This window comes from Lissotriton helveticus, chromosome 4_1 (genome assembly GCF_964261635.1).
Source record: "Lissotriton helveticus chromosome 4_1, aLisHel1.1, whole genome shotgun sequence".
NCBI lineage: Eukaryota > Metazoa > Chordata > Amphibia > Caudata > Salamandridae > Lissotriton > Lissotriton helveticus.
The window spans coordinates 1270771089-1270797755 of record NC_136063.1 but is presented as its reverse complement, the minus strand read 5'-3'; the positions used below and the strand labels follow the sequence as shown (position 1 = coordinate 1270797755).

Genomic DNA, 26667 nt, shown 5'->3' with positions numbered 1-26667 from the left:
GGGTTGCTCTCTTCTGCCTGCCAATTCCAACTCAAGTACCGAACGTTCCTGGGCTGTTCGTAGGGCTTTGCCTATCAACAGAGGCATCCCTGACTGCCACGCCATCAGCCTTCCCAACAATTTTGCAACTCCAAAGAGAGAGGTGATGGCAGAGGCCATGGCTACCAGCAGATCCAACAGTCTTCCTCTTCTTCACCTGCCCCGGCTACCTCCAGGCCACTATAGTTCCACCTCCAATGATGATCTAGGACCAGTAGGTGGCAGAATTCAATGTAGCCTACCTTACCAAAGAAATAGAAATAGTTACCGCACTACTGAATTTATGACACACTCAGAGGTCGAATAAAGAGGCCACTTGATTTGCCCCGCAAGAGCCAAATCCACGGCTCGTCCAACACCACATATCAAACAAGAAACAAGGAGATTGTGGTCCACATCGCACCCCTACGAGTCCCTCTCATGTCCTTCTTCAAACACGGCTCTGATTCTGGAATCAACGGCACCTGACTGGTGCCCCGGAAGCCCTCAAATCCCCGCTTCCTGGAACGTGGTGACGTCACATGCATCACGTACCCAGCGCTTCATGGGAATTGTGGTCCCTCCTACGCTTGGCAGAGGCGATGCTAGTTTGACACTACAGTGTTCTCCGGAGGCCACCACGATGCGCCGCGACAGTACTTGGCAGTGCTAATGCTCTGGTGGTGGCCATACCTTCATCTGCTAACTTTGATGGTCTATCACCTGGCAGGTTTTCGCTACATCAGAGCAGAAAAGCCTAGCAGGTCTTGTTGATCACAAGTGACATCTGCCTCCTGGATGGTTAGATTCACCTTTTCCCAGCTGTGCATGCCTTGGGTAGATCTTTTCATTTCTGCTGCGAACATTGTTTCATGCCTTTTGTGCTATAGAGTTTCCTCCTGAACTCTCTGAGAAACATTTTCTGCTTTCAGTTGGACTCTGACCTTCTTTATGTGCTTCCACCTCTCCCGATGTTTCCTTGAGTCCCGAAGATGATCAAGAGGGACCGGGCTCAGCTTATCCTTACAGCTCCATATTGAGTTTGGAAGGTTTGGTAATCTAAACTGCTAAATCTGTGCATCTGTTCTCCGACCTGACTACTTCTTTGGCAGGAGATGATGTCCTAGCAAGGTGGCAGGGTTCTACATCCAAACCTTACGAACCCATGCCTCAAGGCATGGAGACTGAGCAAAAATTTATGACTTTCAAATGCTATATTTGACCTGTTATCAGAAGTGGTAGATGTGATCCTGGTGCCTCGCCTCCCTTCCATCAGGTCCATCTATTCTGTTTTTTTGGGCTTAGTTTGTAATCTGGTTTGAGTACCATCACATTAAGGGTCGTTTGCTAAGTTATCTCATATGTTTCTATTTGTTTTGCTAATGGGGATTTTTATGTGGGCACCGTTAAAGGTTACTTGTCAGCCCTTTCATCCTTTCTGATCCGCCTGCTGTGTTCTGCTTTCCTTTGTGTGCCCCATCAACACTAATCGCTGCATTTACATAACAGCGATGGATCCATGAATGTGAAGGTAGCCCTGCCCAAAGAGCAATTAATAGCAGGGAATGCTGCAGCACCCCAGGAACTGGATCTGGTTGGGGGGAAACGACATTAGCATAGAAGGAAGGGAGAGTGAGTGATGTAAAAAAAAGTGAGGAACAGCCGAAGTTAGAATAGAAAATACCAGATGTTTGTTCAGTTTTGAAATGGGTCCTTGGAAATTGTATTTTAACACAAATTCGTGTAAAGTAAAAAAATATGCTGTATTTCTTGAGGTAATGGGTTTAGCTATTGATGAACCACATGCAATTACAATCGAATCGCCTCTTTTAACCCCAGGAAGCAGTCTGATAAAGAGAGATGAACTAACTATTAGCCTGAAATTTAGTTTAAAAAGCTGCCTTACAGAATTTACAGGGCGCGAAGGAGCATGCGCGCACACACTCACACACACGTCACGTGCACAGTCACACAAACATGCACACAGTCACACATACCACAGCTTGGAAATAGTTTTGTACTTTTGAAGTGAAAACATTATTTATGCTTTTATTTACTGCAAAAAAATATCAATCCTGATTTACCAGTTTTTTTTTTTTGCAAGTCTTTATTTAAAACTACAGGCCCCAACAGTAAGTGTGCTCTATCAACACAAATAATTAAATATAGGACAGCAAATTACTGGCCAGGTGACAAATGTTCGGTATGGGCACATCATGGAGGAGAGGGAAGATGAGGCAAGTGGAGGAAAAAACAGTGACAAAATGTAAGAGACATTTTGAGAAAGTAGGCTAGAGGTGGTAGTAAGAGGGGCAGAACCAGGGAGAGGAGGTTGGAAGCTGGGTAGAAATGAGAGGTGAATCGAGGACAGAGAAGAGGTGTATATGTAGAGATACTGAACCAGCAAGAGACAGGAAGAGCCTGGCCATAGGGAAAAGGGCAGAGGCAGTTCGTTAAATGGGCCGGTACTCACAGGTACTGAGTACTGGCACTTCTTATTTTTATCACTGTTAATACCGGCACTTCGCTACTGCCTAGCAGAGTACCAGTACTCATGAAAAGTAAACTAATTGGCTGCTGGTGCTGGTGAGCACTCGGCTGTCCCGTGAAGAAACTGCCTCTGACAGCCAAGGGGCTTCTGTAGTACTTAGCTCAGAAGCTTTTGTGTACATGTCTGCTTGTTTCTTTGTGTGTGCACACTTGAGGATATACAGCATTGTGCCAAACAACAACAAATAACGGTATGACATTAAGAAGTTGCAAATATTACAAAAATAGGACATTTTTAACATGTTATGCTGTTCGGCTTTCATTTTGTGTAATGATGTACCTGTTTTGTTAACATAAATGCATTTCCGTTGTGTTTTGATATGTGCTGCAACTGGTATTGAAGTTATTATGTATCGTATCTTGGCCTTAGCCCCGCCCATAGCCCCACCCACTTGCCACACCTCTAGTTCACTTTAATGAGTACCTGCACTTATTGTTTCCCATTTAAAGCATTGGTTTTAATGGAAAAGGATGACTGTTGTTTCCTATAAACAACAGTCATCCTTAAAATAATTTAATAAGTTTAAACATGTACATTGTCTTCACACACACACATAAAATCACATTTATTAACATTTGACTAGGATAGTGGGTAGTGTCAACAGAGATCAAAAACACAATATAATCAGCCAGTTATAAGTGACATAAATAGAAATAAACACTCTGTCACAATTCACAGATAGCAGCAGGTCAGCCCTTTTCAAAATTATATATAATGCAGGGTCAGTGCGCAAGAGTGGACATTTCAATACTATTTTGATATAAGGCTCATCATCAGGAAATTACACTTTAATGCGTGAGATTAGACTAAATAAATTAATCACAATGGGAAAAGCCGAAAAAACGAAAACGAAAAAGAGGTTAGTTGCCCAAAAAGAAAATATTAAAGAGTCACAATTAGTTAATAAAAATTAAGTGAAAAGATCATAACTAAATTAGTAAGGCCGCACATGCGGATTTAAAGTACAAGCATCAGTACAAAGGTAAAGATCAACCAGGTATTCTGAAAAATTGTGTTGCCTGTTAATGAATAATCAGGCGGCCCTAGCGGGAAAATATTGTAAGGGAGAATATGTATAGGAGTATTAATGGAAAGGGGGGCCTCTGAGTAATAGTTCGAGCTAGAAACAAAAAACAAGTGCGACGCATACCTATAGTAGAGGTATCGGGAAGAAAATGATGCATGGCTACTGACCGCCCAGTAGAATAACCCGTTATGAAAAGTTTTACCGAGTAAAAAATTCTTACATTGCTCCCACCTAGAGTCAGAAATCAAAGCAAGTAGAGTGAAATTACCAAAATAAGTATACGGAATAACCAAGGGAGTGTGTACACCAAATAGCTGCCTACTGACTCACAGGAGAGGTAAATGTGCAGGAGACCCGTGGGAGTGCGTGGAGGTCACGTTGTCTACATCGCGATAAATATGCAGCCAAATATAACGCGTATAACCAGATCTCATCTAAGGCCACGGTCACTGAGCGCGGTAAATTTCAGTGAGCAAAAAAAACATGTCTAAGCAGATAGATCTCGTCTAAAGCCGTAGTGGCAAGAGAGCCCTGCATGTCAGAGATGCCAATCGGGTGATATGGGCGGGTTGGTCGAGCCAGGTCATGGAAAGTGGACTTTAGGAGAAACGATCGGCCAGCCATGGTTCAGCAAACCCAGCAGCCATATTGGAATTAACATTATAGATGGCTCTTGAAGGTGAACACAAGTGCTGGTCTATCAAACCAAGGGGGAAAAACAATTAAAAAATAAGAAATAATATTAATAGTAAGTGGCACCCCATAAGAAAAAGCTAATGCCAGTGAGAATTTATAACTACAACGTATGCATAGACTATGGGCAACCAGGAGGGAGGAAAATAGAAAACAATTAGTAGCTTACATACTAGTATGAAAAACAAATTGTTATATTACACTTTAAGAAAGATGCATTAGTTTCATGCAGAAGTAGGACAAACTGGTTGTTGATCAAGCTAAGGTAAGTGGTATTACCTTTATAGTCCTGTATACTAGGTAAGTCCTGTGTCATGATTTATGAACAGTTCACTCAGATAATTGGCCATGTTGTTTTTTTATAGAAAGGATGTCCAATCCTCCCAATTTGTTTAATCCTGTATGTAATCGGTCTGTGCTTAAAATCCAGTTCAGTTCCTCTTTGTTCAGTATGAAGGAGGTACTTCTGCCTTTTTTTGGTTGATTCACCACAGCAAATATTTGCCAGCTTAGGTCGTTCTCATTATAATTTAACTACAAAAAATGTTCCTCCATTGGGGCAGTCATAACCTTACACTTAAGATGACTTCTATGTTGGCATATTCTGACACAAATTGTTTGCATTATCTGACCAATGTATAGCAGGTTACAGGGGCAGGTGATGGCGTATACCACATTAACCGTGTTGCAGTTCGAAATTTGCTTCACGGTAATCCTACCATTTTTGTAAGTGAATTATTTAGTTTCAACTGTAAATTCACAGACAGTGCAGTTGCCTCATTTAAAGTGGCCCTCCACTGTGGGTAATCCCCATAGATCATTGAGCGTGCGGTCACTCTTAGATGGAGGAAGACTGGCTCTGACTTAATGATCCTTAATGCTCTTATTCTTACGAAATCCAAAAATAAGTCATGTGTAAGGTCACCTGCATTTAATACATTGGAATGTTTCAAAATATATTTTTTAAATTGGTTTGATACAGGGGGAAATGTAGTTCCGTATATTAGTCTTTGTGCCCTTTTTCTCTTTTGGAATAAGTAATGCTTCTCCGGGATAGTGCCAGGCCCTCTTCATAGATCTTTTTACTAGTTTCTTTGGGTATCCTCTGACCAGGAGCTTTTCTGATGGTGTCCCAGTTTAATTAGAGAATTCTTGTTTGTGCATACAATTTCTTCTAACACGCTAAAATAGGGTAACAGTGTTTTTCTCTCTGTCTCTCTCTGTGGGTTTATGATAAGGGACATGTACAGTTCCCCATTCCATGTTTTAATCAACAAATCAAGAAAGGATATCTTGAATTTACTGTATTGAAGAGTGAATTTATGGCTTTTTCAATTAGTATTGTACCAATGAAAAAAATGGTAAGTGGGCTTTCCTCACCATGCCACATTAAGACAATTTTGTCAAAATAGAGCTTCCACATAACAATCTGGCTGCGAAAAGGGTTGGGGCTCCATAAAACTTGGGGTGAAGACCGCTCCCATGGAAGTTCCTTTTATTTAATTTTGTTGATAAAAGTCATTATCAAATAGGAAAAATTCCTTGTCAGAATCAATTTGAGTAATTCAATAATATAGGACGTGGGGGCTTGGTGTGGTTATGTTCTTTTATCAAGAGTTTTTCTATTAACCTCAATGCCTTCTTATTGCGGAATATTAGTATTTAAAGATTCAATATCCATCGTCCCCAGGAAACAGTCTGTCTGGTCAAAAGGAAAGTTTTAAATCTGGTTTATAATCGATCCCTTACATAGTAAGTGGTATTGGGAATAATGTCTTTGATAAGCAAAATCAATGTACCTACCAATTGCTTCAAAAATAGAACCACAGCCAGAGATTATCAGCTTACCTGGAGGTGACTTGAGGTTCTTGTGTACGTTCGGTAAGCTGTTGATTACGTGGTTCTTAGTATTTAGGAATAGAAACTCATTCTGGCTCAAACATCCCTCTGGTTTTCCACTATTGGTGATATTTGTAATCATTCCCTGAAGCTCGTTAATGGGGTCTGTATAAAGTTTCAAATAATACTCATTGTTGGCAAGTTGTCTTATGATTTCTGTTTTATATTGGTCAACATTTTGCACAACTATCCCACCTCCTCGAGAAGAGTATTTTTCAAGATTCCCTGGTCTGAAGTCCGTTCCCCAGGCTTGGCTTCTTGGTGTGGGCACTGCTTTGGTATTGATTTAAAAGGTGAGGACTCAGCGGTTAGAAGTATCCATCAGAAGAACAAGTTGCTTATCTTTGGTAACGCTCTTTCTGTTGGATATTCGTCTAACAGCAAACTCCTTACCAACTGCCCTCTAGAGTTGACTTCTGTTAGGTCATAAGGTTCACATTTAGGTTGAGCACACTGTCTGCTACTCATTTTTTCAGTCGCTCTGTGTCTGACTGCATGGAAGTTGTTTGTGAAACAGATAGCAGCCTCGGGGGATTGAGGGGGTAAGATTAGAGGAGGGTGGTCGAGCCTATATGTGGCTTTTCATAATACTTTCTGGAGGCAGGACAGAACTGCTGCAGCACCCCCTATGTGACCACCTGCGAGCGCATTGGGGCTGATGCATGAAAACTTTCTGAATCCAGTCTGATGCACAGAAGATTCAATAGTCATGAATCTGTGATTAAATGAAGTCTCCACCAGAACCGGCAATACCAAAGGTAAGTAACTTGTTAATTCTTCCCACTTAGTTGAAAGTCCTGTTGAGTAGTGCTGTAAGCATAATTGGAGTCAGTACTGTATGGCTCTTCCTTGATTTGTTCTTTATTACTGTTTACCTAAAATGTAGGTGAAAATACATTCATTTGGCCAGAAAACATAGCGTGCTTTTTGCACAATATTTATTTTGTATGTGAAATATTTCCATGCATTATCCTTGGCTTTAGTATCAAAGGGTAATTCTTGCTCCCTATTTTCATTTTACAAATTGATTATTCTAATTATGCACACTTTTCTTTGACTTCTTTCAGGAGAGAAGCCATTTAAATGTGAAGAGTGCAACTTTGCCTCCACTACGCAGTCACACCTGACACGACACAAGCGTGTCCATACTGGAGAGAAGCCCTACAGGTGTCCCTGGTGTGACTACAGGTAATGGCTCGTTAGCGAAGAGGTGAACAGAGAAAGCTTAGCTGGTTCATTTTAAAAAACTTGAAATGTATGCTATCATTAAAATACCATTACAGTGCCAGTAATTACACAGCAAATTAGGAGTGAAATTTAAAACTTGCCTCAATTTAAAAAACATAGGTTTCATCTAGGGAAATTTTGTACGCGCTGGCTGAGAGGTTTGATGTTGGGGATAATTTTTAAATGCTCATTACTACAGCAAGATCAATATAATGAAAATAATTAAAAAACCTTTCCAAGATATCTCTAACATAAGAGAAGCTTAAAACTCAGTGCCGTTACATTTGACCCTCACAATGTGGTTTTCGATAAAACTATGATATACATTTTCCTTTCTGCTGTAGACTGTTAAAACCTTTGGGAGTTGGTCACATTGATTTAATAATGTTGCTGATGTAAGGTTATTAAAATATTAACTTTGCTTTGGGACAAAATATAATTTCATTCTTTAATGTTGATTAACTTAAGCTTTTAGGTCTACGGTTTTCATAACTGTTTGATCACGGTCTTCTGAAGTGGAAATACAGAGGATGTTTGGCCAGATGTTTCTAAAATTGTTAGTGTTTTCATTTTGGTAGGGACCACATTATTCACTTTATGTACATGTTCACCTATTGGCCCTTAACACGGCTAAACTTCACTCTCCATCCTTTGCTGTAGTGATGAATAAGTACAATACATGAATTCTTTAATGTCAGCCAGAGTAACACTTATTATACTTGCAGTCGGAAAAGACAAAATAAATGTTTGACTTTGCCCTTTTCTTCATAGACAGAATGCTTTAATTCATTGCTAACAGAGTAATTACGTCTTATCATGTTCCATCAACATTCAGTACTGTGATATAAATGTACATGTGCGTCAGTTGATTCTGTTTGTCAGCCATAGTTGTTGTATGTTTTTGTTAAAGTAGTCCCAGCACTACGGTCCAAAACAGTATTGGCAGTTGCTTTGTTCATGAAAAGACACCAAGGCATGTGTCTGCACATATTAGCAGATATAAAGTTTTGTTGTAAATGATGAATCTTTCAAGATTACCCCCCCCCCCTCCTTGGGTATCCCCAGACATCAAGTTACCTATTTCTCTTCTAGGTATGTTTTTTTAATTGCAGTATACTCACTCCTCATGACGCAGTCCTATTTTCTTGCCTTGTGCATCACATATGTGCAGTTGTACTTCTGCATGGTTTGTTTGAAATATAAATCAGATTTCCTTGATGATTTCTTTTACCTGATTGATTTCTCCAATGTCTCGTCTGCATCAGTGTATTTTGCCCTTAGTCAGTCTAAAGAGACAGAGACCGCTCCTACATGCTACGGTTTTTTTCCCCTTGTAGAATAGACTTAATATATATCCAGCTATACCTTCCTCTTCCATAACATTCAGCTTGGTCCTCAAAATTCGTATTCTATCTATTCCACCACATCTTTTGACTTTACAGTATTTTCAGCTCAAGATTACTGAATTATACATAGAAGTTAATTTACTTTGCCCTAGAATTAAGAGGTCTAATATTTATAACAAAGTATTCAGGTATTTGTCATTAAGTTGTGTGTTTTTCCTGATTAATTTGTGTGTGGTCAAATTAATGTTTTGAGCAGAAGTGTGTACCTGAGCTATAACTTCAACAATTCCCTGAAATAACATAGATCTGCACTTTCACAGGATTATGTATTAATCATTTGTAAAGGTTTAGAGAGATATTTACTGTTTTTACTGTAGGACTTCAGTGTGCCACTCATCCTCTCTAATCTCTGGAAACCGCTGTTCTTTCCTTTTGTCCCCCAGGAGCCCTGAATTATATTTTACATCTTTCGCTAAACACTCACTTTCTCTGCTTTAGTGAAGCGTGAGACACGTTGACGTATTTCCACCAGAATACCTTCCCAGTGCGGTTGATGTCAGTGGGTTGTCCACCGTACTGGGAAAGAAAATGCTTCTGGTCCAATCGCCAGAAGTATTTTCTTTTCTGAAATCTAAGCCAGGATGCGAAGGCAGAGCTCCACAGGAGTTCCAGAGTTTGATTTTGTTTTATTGCTGCGACTAGTAGCCGGCTGACGACACAGCAAAACGAATGTGAATGCTTACTGCACTAGTGGTACATCTGCTTTCCTTTTTAATTGCTGCGGGGGGAGAAAGGGGTGTGGGAGAGGCAGTCCCCTTTCCAGTGCTGTCTTTCCTATTGGATCCCTCATTGTGCATCGCACTGAGCAGGTGATCTCCAATCAGTCGTCCACTCCACTAGGACCAGGGATGTTTTCTTTTGTGGGAGCAGCCCCCCTGGGCTTTGTCCTGAGCAAAACACTCTTTCTGTTCCCCATGGGGTGAATGGGGGTGCTTAACCCCAGTCTAACGTTTGAGGGCACTATGCACCAGAAAGGTGTTCGGTGCACTGTTTTGGAGGGGAGCGGCACCCCTCAGGCATAAACCTGTGCAACCGAAAAAGATTAACGGAGCACACCTTTTTGAGTAAATTAAATCTAATGTTTTCTCAATCTTAATATCAATTTGATCAGATCCACGTGTTGTGAGTGTGCTACACAGTATGTGTGGGCTGCCTGTCCCAATTGGAGAATGAATACAAGACAATCAAGAGAACTCTCACTTGATGACCTGTGTGCACTACCAAGAAAATGTCTATGTAGTAAACATTTTTAACATATTTTAAACACTTTTATACGAAAACCAATATTTCTAAGTACACAAAAATTGTTGTTGACACAGGTGTGATTCAACTTCAGTATTGTTATTGATCGAATGAATACATGAATGTACATGAAAACATCAAGTTACATCTTCCACATTGTTTTTGTACATGTAACATATTTATACAATTGAATTTTAAATTCAACCCCAGAACAGTCTATTTGGCAGCATTAACTCATGAAGTTCATATGAACCTTTTTTTGAATAAAACTTTGTGTTTATTTTGAATTTCAGTGGCCCCCGAAGAAGGGACTGGGGTCCCGAAATGCATTGGGCTCATTCGAAATGATCTGGGGTTGAATTTATAATGCAATTGTATAAATATGTTACGTGTACAAAAACAGTGTGGAAGATTTAACTTGATGTTTTCATGTACATTCATGTATTCATTCACTCACAATTTTTGTGTACTTAGAAATATTGGTTTTCGTATAAAAGTTTTTAAAATATGTTAAAAATGTTTACTACATAGACATTTTCTTGGTAGTGCACACAGGTCATCAAGTGAGCGTTCTCTTGATTGTCTTGTATAAACCTGTGCAACCCACTCCCCTGGACACAACCGTCTTTCTGCTCCTCCCCCCACCCCAACAATGTCACTAATTACTATTTGATTCTACTTATATTCATTACTTTTATATTTTAATGATTAGTTTATTTTTGGAAAACCGTGAGTAATCAACACAAATCACCCGTCATTGAATTTAGATCTTTGTGTAGGTCTTAGAAATATATAACTTTCCAGGTTCACCTTTGCATTTTACACCTTGCTTCCACCACAAAACAAATGCAGAAAATGTGGATAAAAATGTTTTTTCTTATAAAAGTCTGCTTGTTCCTGAAAGCTGGGAAGATAGTCATCTTAGTACATTCATGTTCATGAAAAACATACACTTTCTTAAACTTCACTTTTTAGTCCAATTTTTCTAATAAAAACAAAATGTTATATTATGGCTATTTTCTCAGTTCCTTTTTAGGGAATCCACAAAAGCTGGGTATCTTTATAATTTCCAAAATGCTGGAAACAAATGACCCACAATTATCCTGGATAATCTTGATGGAAAAGAAAGTCATTAAAGTCTAAGTGTGACATGCCTCACACATCAAAAAGGGCTCAGTACTGGGGATGGAAAAGCTCCATCAGCTATAAAAGTTATATATTTAGTTGAAACAAATGTGTGAATTGTATTTTAATATTTCCTATTAACTGCCAGTTCATAAATGGAACCTATTCTATTTGAGACTCTACTTTCATCTTTTCTTGTGAGGTTTGGGTACAAGTTCTAAAATGAGACTTTTCCACTTATCAGAAATATTCACATTTGTTTGACTGCTTTTATCGCAGTGTTATCCCTTACTTTTCGCGTCTCCTCCCATTTACATGTTGTACTGCTGAATTCATAGAAATTACCAGAGCTTCTTTTAAAAAAAATGGTATATGCAATAGTTGTATACATTTTTTGTTGGTACCCTGCTTATTATCACAACTTAGAATGATTAGAATTCTTTATGCCAGCATGATATTCAAAAACCTTTTTGAAATCAAAGGTAAATTGATAGGCTTCACACAGATAATGATTTGACAGTTATGACATGCATCTTTTTGTATCGTGGATCATAATATTTAGTTCAAATGGAAAATTAATTTCAAATTTGCTTTTCCAGAGTGCGTGATTGTCCTGTTTGGAAATGCCCTTTAAAGGTCATTAATTATAGCTGAATTATAGTTATACTACAGTGTGTGTGTTTTGGAACCAAGCAGACAAACATATCTACATTTCTGTTCTTACATTTCTAGCATTATATCTTTCAATAAAATACAGTTCACCATTTTCAGTGATACTTCAAATTTGGACAACATTTTCTACTTAAATGTGATCAGTACCTAGTCATAATTCCAACCCTGTAAAATTGTTTACATCCACGCTTAGTCCATTAAATGAAAGTAAAGTGCATTACAAAGTATTTGGATGAAATGTCTTTGAGGATTTTTTTTAAGTTCATGTGAATTTTGTTTGCTTTAAAAAAATTCAGGTAGAAATGTTTGAAACTAAAGATATTCAGGCAGAACTATGCAGTGCATGTCCAACATATACCCAGAGCACTGCAAACATTTCATGAAATTCATATAAGATTAAGTTAGGTGCATTATTTCGAAGTGGATTTAATGGCATAGTCAGTCGCGACCCTTGAAAATCTTGCTTAGGTCTAGCGCTCCTTGCCGTATATTGGACACCCCTAATTTGAAGTTTGTCAAAGGTTTTTAGCAGGCTAAGAGTTAAGTTATAGACCTTATCTCACTATATTTTCTTGTCAAATATTTATCAGATTTACTTTAAAATGGCCTACTTCCACCTCAGAGGTGGCACAGAATCATCTGCGAATCGGTTGAGCGCATGTGTCTGTGTAAATCTGACAGTTAAGATGGCCCTTTCTGTGTATTCAACATGCAGTTAACACAGAGGGCAACCTGAACACATACAGGACAGCATTAGTTCCCTCTAGCTATGTGCACCACAATCAGATATGTAGAGAAGACCGTCTCCTACCCAATCTTATAGTCATGTGCTCTGATTGTGATATCATTATAGTAAACCATCTTTTGTAAGATATTAGTGTTGCTTTTAAAGTGCTTGAACATGTGCCTTGGTTTTGCTTGCTTAAGTTTCCAGAATGTATAAGTCATTGCAGTTATATCTACAGTTGTGTCATTTCATTAAACTCCTAATACTGGTGGAAGTGACTTCATACACCCAATAGAATCATCGGAAGTGACTTCACATAGCCTTTGTCTCTTATGTTGAACCATTGTAATTGTGTTAACCAGTTATTAAAACTTGAGGATGAAGTATGGTAATAGTGACTGATAAAAGACACTATTAAACAGCAACTAAAACCAGAAAATGTTAAAGCTATGCTTATTTTTACAAGGCCATTTGTCTGACTGGTTGAATCCAACAGAATGTGCAGGGCATTAAAAAATTCCAGCATCAGTTAAGGGTTTCCCCTCCATGTCCATACTTTATTCACACACCTTAATTCAACATTAACTTATATATTGAGATGTTTTCAAAGTAATATCAATTTACTCCACAAAAGGAATGTGATAATAGGCTGTCATGGCGATTAAAAAAAACACCAGAAAACTTTGGGTTTGCGGGATGTCCCATAAAGACCAAACAGTAGTTTGGTTCCTAATTGGATTTGGGCATGGAGAGGGCATTCCATCAAAGTCTTCTGGTCGCCAGCATGCCCACACACACAAGCGCCTAGTAAAACCCATCTTATCAAAACCACACAAATACATGCACACCCATCCTTCAGGCATCTTGTGTAAATATTTTATTGTGCACAAATCCCTGTAAAGGGAAGTCATCCCCTGTAGGCCTCCATCTGCCATGCTGTGCATGACTCAGCCCTTCCCCCCAGACTTTCACACTGTGCATGAGTCAGCCCTTCCTCCCTAGATTTCCACACTGTGCATGACCCAGCCCTCTGCATGCCTCAGCCCTTCCTTTTAGAGACTTCCAGACTGTGCATGACGCATCTGTTTCAGAACTTTCCCAAGTAGGGGGTCTCTTGACTATAAAAGGCACACCCATGCCTTGCTTGGCAATTGACTTTTCCAGAAGAAGGAGATGCGCAATGGTTCCAAAACCTACCTGCTCATTACCACAGAGCTCATGCCAGTCAGCAGTGATTCGTCAGCTACGCAGAACTTCGTTCCTTTGGCAGCAGCAACAGCTGATCGCGACAACCCGCGAAGAAGAAAACACTAATTAATGCATGAAAGCGCAGTGCTTGACCTCGAAGGTTGCACCCCGATGCAATCGCTCCCTCAGGTTTTAATTGCACGGGCTGAGAAAGCGAGAGGCCAAGACTCTTGTAACATTGTTCCTCAAGAGAGACTACCCTGCAAGACTAAAAGTAACCCCAACACAAAAAGCTAGAGCCCGTTGTTCAGACAAGACTTTTGAGCTCTAACCTTAGTGCATGAGCCTAGTTTGCAGCCCCTTGTGTTCCTTTGTGCAGACTTGCTGGGCACTACGTCTTCCCTTTCTGAAAGGTTACAGAAGGTGCATAGTGCAAACCTAATATCAGATGTGACATTCTTATTTTTTGTTAAGAAGAATGTATGAGCAAACCTGTTAACACATGCTACATTTATCCCTTCAGACTCTACCAAAAGACACAGGAGCAAGCCAGGGTTAGATAGCAGATTAGGAGGCCGAACAAATGTGAACCAACACCACAAGGCCTCCTCTGTGAAGCCGCACAAACCAGTCTATCATGTAATCTCTCATTCCCATTCCCCCCTTCCCCTTGGTGCCATCTTGGAGAAAGTGTACATTCCAGTGGCGCAACAAAACTTGAGGGGAGCCCCCCTGCAAAGTACATGGAGGGGCTCCGCTCCTGATTTAATCAGGAGCTCTCGGGCCAGAATACTGTGCTGAGGGGACCCCCTACAAATCGGCCCCCCTGCACCGCGGGGGCCTGTGTTACACCACTGGTACATTCCACTCACTCCAGAGGGCGCTAAGGGGCATAGGTGGCAAAACCATGTTAATTGCTCCAGCTGGACCAGTGGAGTACTTGTTAGGCTTTTCATTTTACATACTCACTTTATGTACCCCTGACACATTCATGCATGCAAGTTAAAATATTTCATCGCCCTCACTTATGTGCTCTTGCTTATAAGTGTACATAATATAAAACTGTTGAAAGAAACGAAAGATAGAATACAGACTAATGAAACAATTTTACCTTAATACTAACTAACTATTCAATATAATATTAGTCTTAATTGGCCCTACCGTGTAATAACATGAAACGTCTGAGATTATAATAACAAGTAGAGATTCCTAGTTGATGCTAACCTAGGCTACCTGTGCAACTAGGAAGACAATCAGTCTTCTGCATAGCCTTCCAAGTTTCTTGGAATCATTATATCCCTATGATTAAAACTTTTTAATAATCCATGATCCAAATCATTTACCTACTTACTTTCCTGACGCAGACCATCCAACAAGATGATCGTATTTTCTTGTTTTCAATCTTTGTCAAGTACTCTTGTTAGTCTTGGACAAAAAGTAAATCAGAGTAATAACATCCTGGTGACATACATTTCCAGTCAAATTAATTTGCACTGTGGTGTAGTTTAAGCGTTATCCTAGAGACTAGTAAATATCAAGTATTTATGCTGAATCTTCCTAATCCTAACTTCGATTTGCACTTTATACTTACTCCAGAATAGTTTGAGCCACAAACAACGGGTGATATATTCTCTAGCTTCCACTCTCAGCTCTCCATTCTTTGTGGGTCTGGTGGGCTAATGCATCCACTGTAGGGGCCTGTGTTCGACCTCATGGTGACAGCTCCAAATCCCGGCGGGTCTACTCCGCCTTTCATCCTTCTGGGGTCGATAAAATGAGTACCATTGAGTTAGGAAACAATAAACATCTGTAATTCAGCCCCAAGATACCCTTAGGTGAATGTGCGCGTTACAATTACACGTTATGTGTTTGTTGTCACATATAGGTTTCTCTTGCTTATAGAAAGTGGTGTTCTTGTAACTGTCTGAGACTGATGATTTCCACACCCTCTTCTGTTGAATATGGCTGAGATAAAACAATCAACTACGCCACATCTTTTCAGTGGGAAAAGGGTTCTTCAAAACAATACTTTAATTGTCCTCTGGCTGTTCCAAATCATCTTCCTGTCTAATGTTGTCAAGAGAAAGCACGTCTACATCTTTCCATACATGGTACCTTGCCAGTTCCTGCTTTTGAGCTAAATTTAGCTCTTTGAGAATCTGTTATGTATTTTTAAACTTGTGATAAGATGAGAGTACCTTTGCTTTGCAAGATTGTTTTATTGAAGTCTATCTTGTTTCATGAATATAGTTGTATGTCTTCCCTTTTAGACGTGTTTTTGTGTAAAGTATTCAGGAAAGCAGGACCTACCTCTCTTGAATCTTCTGTGTAGTCTACATGTGAGTTTCAGATGCTGTAAGCCACCTTGTATAATTCATGTGCCCAAAAATGAATTTATTGTGATATACTTTTATGTTTGGTAATCCAAAATCTTCTTTTTCACAATGTTGTCTTAACTTGAGTGTAGGGAGTCTCTTTTGATTCTTTCAACATGGACAAATGTAACTTTTCTATTTGTGGATGACAAGTTTTGGGAAAACTAAAAGGCTTGTTAGGACATACATGCATTTGCTGCCTGAAGTGAATCTGGGAAGTATTAATATTCTCCATTGCACGCGCTCTTCCCCAAATCCCTACATTTACTTTTCTCATCATGGATCTTGATTCAGATACAGAGAAAATATTTTCTCTAAGTTTAAAGATATTTAAATTTCCACATATTCAATACATTCGTCCTACCATCTCAAGGGAAGGAGTTCAAACTGATGTTTATATGTCGATCTTGTCAAACAGGACATGTGTGTTTGTTCCAGCTCTATCTAAACAACCTCCAATATGTCGATATTTATTTAAAGAAGGGTTAGAATCATATCCTTTATTTTTTTAATAGTTCTTTATTCAGTTTTTTAAAAAGAACAAACAATGTGAAACATACCCATATGTGAGGCCATACACGCTGGTAAAGATACATAGCTCAGCTAACAGGGGTGGAATGTCCCTGTGCCGTCTGTCTTCAACCTACAGATTATCACAAAGGAACATCACAATAGCTTAAGATGCCGTAATGGCTGTGACCAGTCTAAGATGATCTATGCCAATGAAGCCACCAGTATGCTTAGTCACCATAAAGGAAATCCCCCACCCAGACACAAGTTTTTTCTCTTCATATGCATAGCCAACCAAGAAATCAATAACGCAACCCAGTTTGTGTGTCAATGGGTCCCCTTTCCTCGTCCCCCTTCTTCCCTCACGCCCATGGCTAGTTGGCTGCCCACATTCGCTCATATCTTTTAGTTGTAAAGGAACATAGATTATTCACAAAATCACATTGTCTTATGTTACAGCAGTTGCTACGTTTTCCAGGACAAAAGATATTATTTTGGCCCAAAGATATTTCTATATTGCCCCTGAGCTTCAGTTTGCCTTTTCATTTACCCTGGTGTCAATGGAGTGCTTTGGTGGGAACTAGAATAGTTCTCCCCTTCCTCCCTATGAGCCTTCCCTCCATATTTATTTGATGTATTACCGTAGATTATTTGTGGGAGTGTCCCTTTTATTTGTCTCACCAAGCTGAAATAGTAGTCAGACTATTTTAGTAGATTAGCTCTGACCTCAATGAAACAGTGAAATGATTTCAGTGTTGGGTTTTCGGTTTGCCTCGCCGAGCTGTCATAGTAACAGAGATATTGTAGCAGAAATGGTCTACCCTTATAGAAACTAAAATAGTATTACAGTTGTTAGCTGCCAGGGTGTGTGAGCCCAGTTTTATGTGATTCGTTTCCAGGAGGTCCAAAATAGATTGATTGGGTTGATGTTTGTAAGTTATTGGGTTAAACAGGTAAAAGTTCAATCTTTTAGAGAACTGTGTTATAAATGCTGAAAATGTGGAGTGACAACGTTGCTTGTCCCCTGTAGAATTTTATTTCAAGAGTGAAGAGGGCAAACGTTCGTGTCATACTATAGTTTCAACAGAATTCAGGCCCTGTGAAAAACAAGACATTATGGGATGGTGGAGGGCAGTGGCGTAGCAAAGTCAGGTGGTACCTGGTGCGGAATATTTCTTGTCACCCCCGGCTTCACAAAATGGCAAAAATATGTGTTTAAAACACATATTTTTGCCATTTTGTTATGCCCCTCGGTGATGACACCCGGGGCGACCCGTACCCCCCTTCCTACGTCACTGATGGAGCTTTTGTATAATGTACTCCTACCTAACATCTGCAAAACAGCTAGCAGGAGAGATAACAGTGTACTCTATACGAAGGAGGGTGCAAACAACTTCATTCCTGTAGGAAATTTACAAGGTGCCAACATGGAGAACCTTCTTCACCCACAGCTCTCTGGATGTGGGTGCCTGAGGTAACATCTAGGTCAACATGATGGTGGTCAATAATCTATTCAGATGACCTCCAGGCTTTGATTCCCGCGTCCCTGCTAAATACTTCTTGGTATTCTACCAGGTTGTGTAAATATTCGTAACATACAGTTCTGGAGAACAAAATGTTGCTAATCTTCAGGCTATGATTTTCCAGTGTCATTATCTTGCATAGTTTCATGCTCACCATATCTCTCCCAGGTGAAGGCAATAACGAATAGTGCGTTATGAGTTTGCAATAGGCACGAACTTTGTCACACTGTATAATGCTTTACACATTATACTATTATACATTTACACATCATGGGCTTATTCTGGACACTTCCCAATTATATTTCTTTATTTACTTTGTTTTTAATATTAACAGCCTAACTATGTAACGGGTTCTAGTGACATTGTAAAAGGAAACAATAGATAAATGTCGTGTAAGTTACCCCTGTATTTCCTGTGCATTTTTTGCATGGTTTTCATTTTCATTATGCAGACTCTTGTTTTTTTTTTCCCAGTGTCCTCTTATACGGTGGACAATTCCTTAATTATATGCGTGTTTGAATGCATATGTACAGGGCTCGAGTCGGGGTACCACGCGGGTGGACGGCGTCCCTCCACTTATTTTACCGGGTGGATGCCGTCCCCCCTGCCAAACAGCTGGACTTCACTCTTTAGCCTCTCTGTGATGAGGAGCTCAGAGCTCACAACACTCTGCTCACGCACTGTCCCCTCAGATGCAATCGCATCTAAGGGGTGAGCGAGGGGAGGCAATGAGCCCGATGGTGCAAGACACCTTTTGTGATGTCGCTTCCTGTCTTGACGTCACTTCCGGTGACAGCGTCCCCCCCACTTCTTTTTTTAGGACTTGTGCCCTGCATCTGTATAATTGGTTTGTTGTTGATTGCTTTAAACCATCCCGATCTTCTCAGGGCAGACCTCCAGGGGTTTTGCCTTAAGTGCGATCACGTGGTCCTGGAAAGGACTGTGTTTACATCATTATTCATATTGGGTGATATTTTTCTAAGATGTGTTTCATTTGAATGTAAGAAACACTGCCTCCTGGTATTTCTTTCATCCGTCTGAAAAACTAGTAGGAGAGAACTATCATTTTAAGACCTAATTCTGATTTATTTTTTCCCCCAAGGGTCAATGTTCTGAAATTATGAAGATCTTTCACAGACTTGGTCTGGACCTCTGGACAGCTCTCACAGTTGACATACACCTGTTAACTTTTTAAATAATTGCAAGCATACATTACGTGCATGGACGTCAATTTTCTATATTGTCCGTGATAGCAGAAGTGACACCACCTACTATATGACCCTGTTGATCTAAAGATCGACCTATTGTCCTGCTCAGTACCCTCTTGTTTGCTGCTAAAAGGGCTTGACTGCAAGCAAGAAGATAAAACTACACAAAATCAACATACTTAAAGGGTGGTTCTTACTGTCTTCATGACCGCTGAAAACAGATGTAGCAAAGGTAGTGCAAGAGGAACCAAAAAGCAAGGAAGGGGTATACCCAAAAATGACGTCCATGATTCTGTGCGAGTGCATCATCAATTTATCCTCTTGGCTACAGGTGTGGTTAGTCTAAGCACACAACTACTCTGGATGAGGTTCTAAACCTTGATCACCACTAGCTATTATCAGGGTTTGCTAATGCCCATGTCTCTTGAACTGGTGTGGGGTTTCACATTAAACCAATGCCTTCTAAAATTGAAGTTCTTTGGTCGCACCCTTACATTCTAATCCCCTTCTGTCATGAGAACCTGTATGACATAATGCATGACGTACTCTGTGTTCCACAACAGTGAGAACGTATGACACACATGGTGCTCTGAACCTTAAAGCCACTGTCTGTTATTACCATTCACATTTTGATTGCACTTCAACACACTGCTTGGGGATATGGTTCAGCCCACTTCAGACATTGGCTGACTTCATGATGAGTGACGGTATTCACAAAAAGTAGTTTCCTTCAGTGACATTGATATGTGCTTTTTGAGACATAACAAATATTTTTGCTCTTATCCAGTGTTTTTTTAGATTGACAAGGGGCCTACAACTTCCCCAATAATTATGTTTTGTAAAAAGTATGACAAAACAAAACAAGCATTAACAAAAGCCAAGGTGCCAATGCTATACCTTTTGGTTTTACCAATGCTTATTATTTGTCACCAAATACATTTATGCCATCCTATGTCATAACAATTTATTATGCGCACTACTACCCGGAGGTGTCTAGGCTCTCACGGACTGCCGTGCTGTCAGGAAAGAGAGTATTTCTAAAAAGCCATGTCTCAAGCAGTTTCCTGAACTCAAGCAGGGATGAAGTCTTCCTAAGGGAGAGTGGAAGGGCGTTCCATTCCTTTATAGTGTTGTAGCGGAAACTCCTTCCCCCCAATTAGTTCTTTTGATTCTAGGGGTGGGCATCAGGTAGGCATTAGCTGAACGAAGCGATCTGATGGGAGAATACCAGCTAAAAAGGTCCAAAAGGAGTTGTGGTCCTTCCCTGTGCAATGCCTTGAACGCAGAGCAAAGAGCCTTGTATTTGACCTGCTGACCAACTGGTAACCAGTGCAATTCCCGAATGCCTGCTCTGATAGACTGGCATTTAGGAACATCCAAGACCAGTCTAAAAGCGGCGTTTTGTACTGCCTGCAACCTTCTAAGTAAATTGGATTGTAAGTTAATATACAATCCATTACAGTAATCCAATGTGGATAAGACAAGGGAGGTCAGTACAGTTTTTCGTGTATTTATGGGGCTAAAAGGCAGAATTTTACATACAATTCTGATAGTGAGGAAGAGACCACCGTAGAAACTTGGTACTTCATGTTGAGTTTTTCATCTATGATGACCCCCAAATTCTTTGCCTTGGCTACTGGTGTAGGAGTAGGGCCCAGTGGGTCTGGTCCCAAACTGGTGACCACTGAGGGGAAAGGTTTCCAAATAACACCATCGCAGTTTTTCCTGAGTTCAACTTCAGACAGTACCTACCCATCCTGTTGCTCAGGGTGACCATACAGTCATGAAGTTTGATGGAGTAGTTGATGTCCTTGTCTACTGCTGAAATAACCAACTGAGTGTTGTTGGCATAAGAGGTGGGAATTAAATCAAAGCTTCAAATCAAGGAAGCTAATTCGTAAACATAAATATTAAAACGCGTAGGGCTTAACGAGGACCCCTGAGGCACCCCACATGTCAAGATAAAAGGTGCACATTTAAAATTGCCCAATTGCACAGATTGAGTTTGAACCGTTTCTCAAAAAAATTTTGCGGGAAGTGGGAGCCTTGCAATAGGCCGGTAGTTGGCTGGATCTGTTTTGTCCAAATTAGCTTTTTTTTTTAAACGAGACAGTATGCATGCCTGCTTCCATATCGAAGGTAAGAGCCCTTGTGATAGCCAGGGCCGGACTGGGAACCAAAACCGGCCCTGGCAAAGTGCTCGGCCGCACCCCCCGGGGGGGTTGTGGGTGTCGCCCAGCTCTTTGCCAGGGCCGGTTTTCGGCCAATTTTGTTACAGGGCCGATTTTGCAGCTATGCTGCAAAAGCGGCCCTGTAACAAAAACGGGCCCCAAACCGCCCCCCCCACCCGTGCGGCACACAGGGGGATTGCCCGGTGCCCGCTACGGCCAGTCCGGCACTGTTGATAGCATCGGATTAAACGTATTAGTTAGAAGTGGACTAATAATATGACTGATGCTTTGAAGGATCCTCGGGTGACAGGGATCGTCTGGGGATCCTGATTTGGTTGATGAGAGAAGTGTAGCTATTTGAATGGAGGAGTCCGAGGAGAAATCTAAAAACAAAACTTTGCCTGTAGCTGAATATGCCTCCTTATCCCGCAGTCTTTTTGTCTGCAAGGAATCACAACGTGGTTGTTACAACGACCGCATTGTGATTCCGCATACCATTACTCCGCAAGTCATAACAACGACTTGCGGAGGGGGGCGCTGGATGTTGGAATAGTATAATTTACTATTCCAACTCCATTCTGTGCGGACATTAGGGAAGGTGTCGGGGATTTTAAATCCAACACCTCCCCCCCACCCCCTCTGGAATTCGTTGTTCAGACTGGCGGAGTAATGGTATGCGGAATCACAACGCGGCCGTTGTAACGACTGCGTTATGATTCCCTGCGGACAAAGAGTTTCGTGGTAAACGTTGTTTACCCCTATAGCTACTTGTACTATGTCATTAGTGATTAGTTTGTGCTTGGTAAATTGGTCATATATTTGGTCCACCTTGGATTTAAAGAAGTGGGCAAGAGTGTTACAATTTTTTTTATTAGAATTGGTGGTGTCATCCTTGGGGACGGAAATTAGGTTTTTTATCGTCTTAAAGAGTTCCTTGCTGGACGTAACGCCCTTTTTCAATTTGCATCATAAAGTACTGGCTTTTTTCAGCAATTAACTTTTACTTGTAATCTGCCAGTATGGCGTTGTACTTTTTCTGATGCTTCATAGTTTTTCCTCCATCTTCTTTCCTGCCTTTTACATGCTTGTTTATCTAATCGTAGGGCTTCCGTGAACCAAGGGGCTGATGGCACTTTCCTGTTTTTATTTGTCACTGTGGTAGGTGCTACAATAGCAAAGTTGGACTCCAGCCATGCTGTGTAGTTTATGGCTGAAGCTTCTGCTTCCCAGTTCAAAGCTGGTTGACTTTTACTAACTGGTTTTCCAGTGTGCTCTGGTCAATTTTATGCCATAGTCTGCCGAGGGTCTTACTGCTAAATGTATTACCACTGTGAGATCGGGCCGACTATAACTAAATAAGACCGCACAGTGGTCAGTCTAGGTCAGGGGGAAAATAGATATCTTAGAGATGGCTGTGTTGTTAGTAAACAGTCCCTCTAAAATGTGTCCTGCTAAATGGGTGGGATCATGTATAAGCTGCTGCAGTCCTAATTCTGATGTGATGTCAAGGAGCTCCCATGTGTCCCTATCATCTAGTACATCAAGATGAAAATTCAGGTCACCTAGGCTAGTGAAAAATTTAGATTGGAGCCCTAATTCTAATAGAGGATGAACCTTAGTCAGGAAGCTATTTCTGGGGCCAGGTGGATGGTACATTAGTATTCCATTAAATGTTTCTTGATCAAGAATAGAGATTTTTAAATAGTGTAGGTACGCTTGAGCAATGTGTATTAAGCTCGCTCTTATGAATGATTGCAAACACCCCCTTTTTTTAGCCTGTCTATCCAGTCTAACCGCTTTGTACCCATGAGGAACTGCAATGTTAAAATCCGGATCAGCTCTGAGATCTCTGTGGCTGAAGTGGCCAGGTTTTTATTAGGTTTAGGCAACGTCCGGGTGCTCCTGGAAATTTTCGTAAGACATTCTGGGCATTGAAAGTAATATGCGCTTGGCAGTGCTTTACAACAGAACCGCATGCATCCCTTACTCCTAGGTCGGCGTGGAGACTCTCCCCCGAATATTTTAAAGTGTGCCTGATTTCAGTAATTAGTCATGGGGTTCTGGCCCTAGGCCGAGGCCGGGCGCGTCCTCTCCAGCCTTCACTTAAGTAGGTGCACCCTATATCACAGCTGTTCCACATCCTCTTTTGGCCCCATTTGTATTTTCCCTTTATTCCTATTTTTTTTTTTTGTCTTGGTTGATCCTTGACATACATCCCCTAGTCCCAAAAAATACCTATAGCGCCTGGTATCTGCCTTCCGTTGCTGTGGTTACATTTATTCACAGCAGTGTCATGCTGCAGACGTTGCTCCCTCTCTCTGATGTGGTGCATGATAATTGTGTGCCATCTCCAACTTGTTTGTGTGCATCTTCCAGTGCAATTTAATGGGTGCAACGATACGTTTCGTGACGTGCCAAGAGGACAGAGTGTACAATTATTTTCCCATAACCGTTTGCGAAGAAATAATAAAAAAATTTGAGTGGTTGTGGAATTTGTCACTTTGCCTCATTTGCGTGAATAACATGACTTTGGCAGCAATATATCACATAGCACATATCCTTATTTAACCCTAACAGAAGGGTTCTGCATAAGGTGTCATTCGCAGAAAACGTTTTGCGTTCTTCTCTCGCACAGTACCACTGTGCATAGAGAAGTGTGTCTCTTGTTAAACCAGCAGAAAAAGATCACGATACATTTTCCAATTTGTCCAGGTACATTTTTAATGAAAAATTCCTCGTAAATTGCGTTTGCAAACTTGGCAAAGTGCAAAAATTGGGAACTTCTTAGGAGAGAAGATGTACACATGCCTGTAACCAAAAACTGAAGTGAATGACCTAACGTTAGCTCATCGGCAGAAAAGGGTCTGGTCGGAGTTGTAAGTAAGGTAAATCGCATAGTGGCGAAACTGAACAAAAAGATAGGATGAGGAGTGGGTCTTGGACAGAAAGACAGCTGAGGGTTCAAGCAGGAATTGTATAATCCATCAGTATTTTCACTGCACCTTAAAAATGGATAGTATTATTAAAGCATCCTTTTTATCTCTGGCTAGCTTAGCCATTGTTTTAAAATCCCTGCATTTGCACAGCATTCGCTAGTATAAAGAAAAGTGTATATGCTTGCTTATAGTTGTAGATATTAGGAATGTTGTAAGACTTTGAGGATGACCACACATCAGCCTCTTCCACGCGTCTCTTGGGTTAGATGCATAAAGTTTTAAGACACAATGAGAACAATTATGGCACTTGGAAGGGAATTTAAACACTGGGGAGCCTCAGACATGGACAGGGAACGTAGGAAACCGAACCATTGGGAAAAAGGTTAGAATGAGCGTGTGGTAGGTATGAAATGTGTGTTAAAGCAAGACACAATCAAGAGGATAAATTCAAGGGGAGGGGGAATTGATGAGCGGTATTTTTTTTCATTAACTAATTTAATAAAAATGTTTTTATCACAGCTGCAGTACGAAATCTGAAGTTTCATATAATTTATTCTGCTGTTCCAACTAATTTCCTATATATATTTTTTATTTATCTTCGGGTTCTACTGCTATAATAAACTACGTTTTTATGCTGATATGTTTATTTTCTTTCACAACGTTCAATTTTTTAACTAGTGATTTCTTTTTTTAATTACATTGTATTTTTGTTAGTGCCCGCGTCTAGTTAGTGACCCATGTGTATGAATTGCTCTCATGCTCTCTCAGGAGGGTTCTTCTTGGGGGAAAAAAATGATTGTGTAAACACTGAATTCTTTGACTGACCTTCTAATTGGACTATGTTGATATGAGAAGATGTACTGTCTAACATCTATAGATTTGGGTGTTAGTTTATTAACGCTATGTCCCACAAAGGCCTTGAGAAATGTGCTTACACAGGAGGCCTCTCATATGTTTGCACCATTTATGACTCCCACTCGTGCAAGTAGTGCTTTTGCTGTGGGACTAATTCTGCTGTACGTTTTCACCAGGGATAGCCTTTCTGTCAAGTCATGATCTATCAGTCTTTCCCCGCATAAAACTAAGGTCTGCAAACCGGGTGTGTGCCGACTTGCGCAGTAAAGAACTCATAAACACAAAATACAAATGCATACTTGCAGAAACTGGCAGAACTTCATCAAATTCTCGCGGATGATTTAGGTATACAACCTGTTTGACAACAAAAGGTTGGCCGATACATAATTTAGAATAATTTACATTTTGCCGTTACCCTTTCCATTTGCTTTCAGCGCTCATAAACAATGTTGTAGTACTTGAACTGAGGGGAAATGGATTTTGCTACCTTGAGCAAAGGTTTCTTACACTTAGATACCGCATAAAAAAGATTAATCTGCATACTACAAAGTAAATCACGAGAAAGGTTAAAGCTTTATTTCGCTTTCATCGGAAAGTATCCTCCCATTTTTTTAAAAACTTGACACGGGTGTAAAAATAACTGCCACCATTATTGTTTATGAACAGAAAAATTCAAATGGAAGTGATTTTTGAACGATGTTTCTTATTGGTCTTTTGTGCCATGTATTTCCCACGTTTCTGAGATTTATTTAGTCTGTGACAACTTGCAATATGATTTGCGAATATAAATATGTATTGCGTTTCGATCATATAGTGTGTGTAGACAGTACGTCTTTCAGTGTTACTTCTGCCTATTTGCTTTTCCTGTAGCATACAGTAGAAGCAGTCACAAATATCATTGTTCCCTTTCGATATGAATTTACAAAAAAGTGACATGCGTAACAAAGCTTTTCTGTCAGTGGATGTGAGCCACTGTTGTTTATATTGAGTTGCAGATAATCTCTATTGTGATCAAGTTATATCAGTTATTTTTTTTAAATATGCATGTAGCTGTGATTCATTCATACGGAAAAAAAAGCTTTACGGCCCAGTTTTGTTCCATGATAATTTTGTGTTAACGAGTATTGCACCTTATGGAAGAAGCATTGAAGGTAAGTGTTCTAAGGAAGCAGCCTATAATTCCAAATTATCTACAGCCTACATCAGTATGCAAGAAAGACAAGAGTGAAAATCAATTCATGAAAGGTGGCTCTCTCAGTTACAATTCTTGGCTGACTTGGGTTTTGTATGCGACCCTCCTCTAAACATTTTCTC

The 26667-nt window shown here is 40.3% G+C and overlaps 1 protein-coding gene across 2 annotated transcripts in view; it reads left to right on the top strand.

Moving 5' to 3' along the window:
• The window catches only part of ZNF407 (zinc finger protein 407), a 1826025-nt gene that overhangs the window by 1155838 nt on the left and 643520 nt on the right, over positions 1–26667 (top strand). For both annotated transcript variants that reach the window (XM_078687829.1, XM_078687830.1), the window contains exon 8: positions 7256–7376. In XM_078687829.1, coding sequence (XP_078543955.1) covers positions 7256–7376 — 121 coding nt within the window. The remainder of the gene's footprint in view (positions 1–7255; positions 7377–26667) is intronic.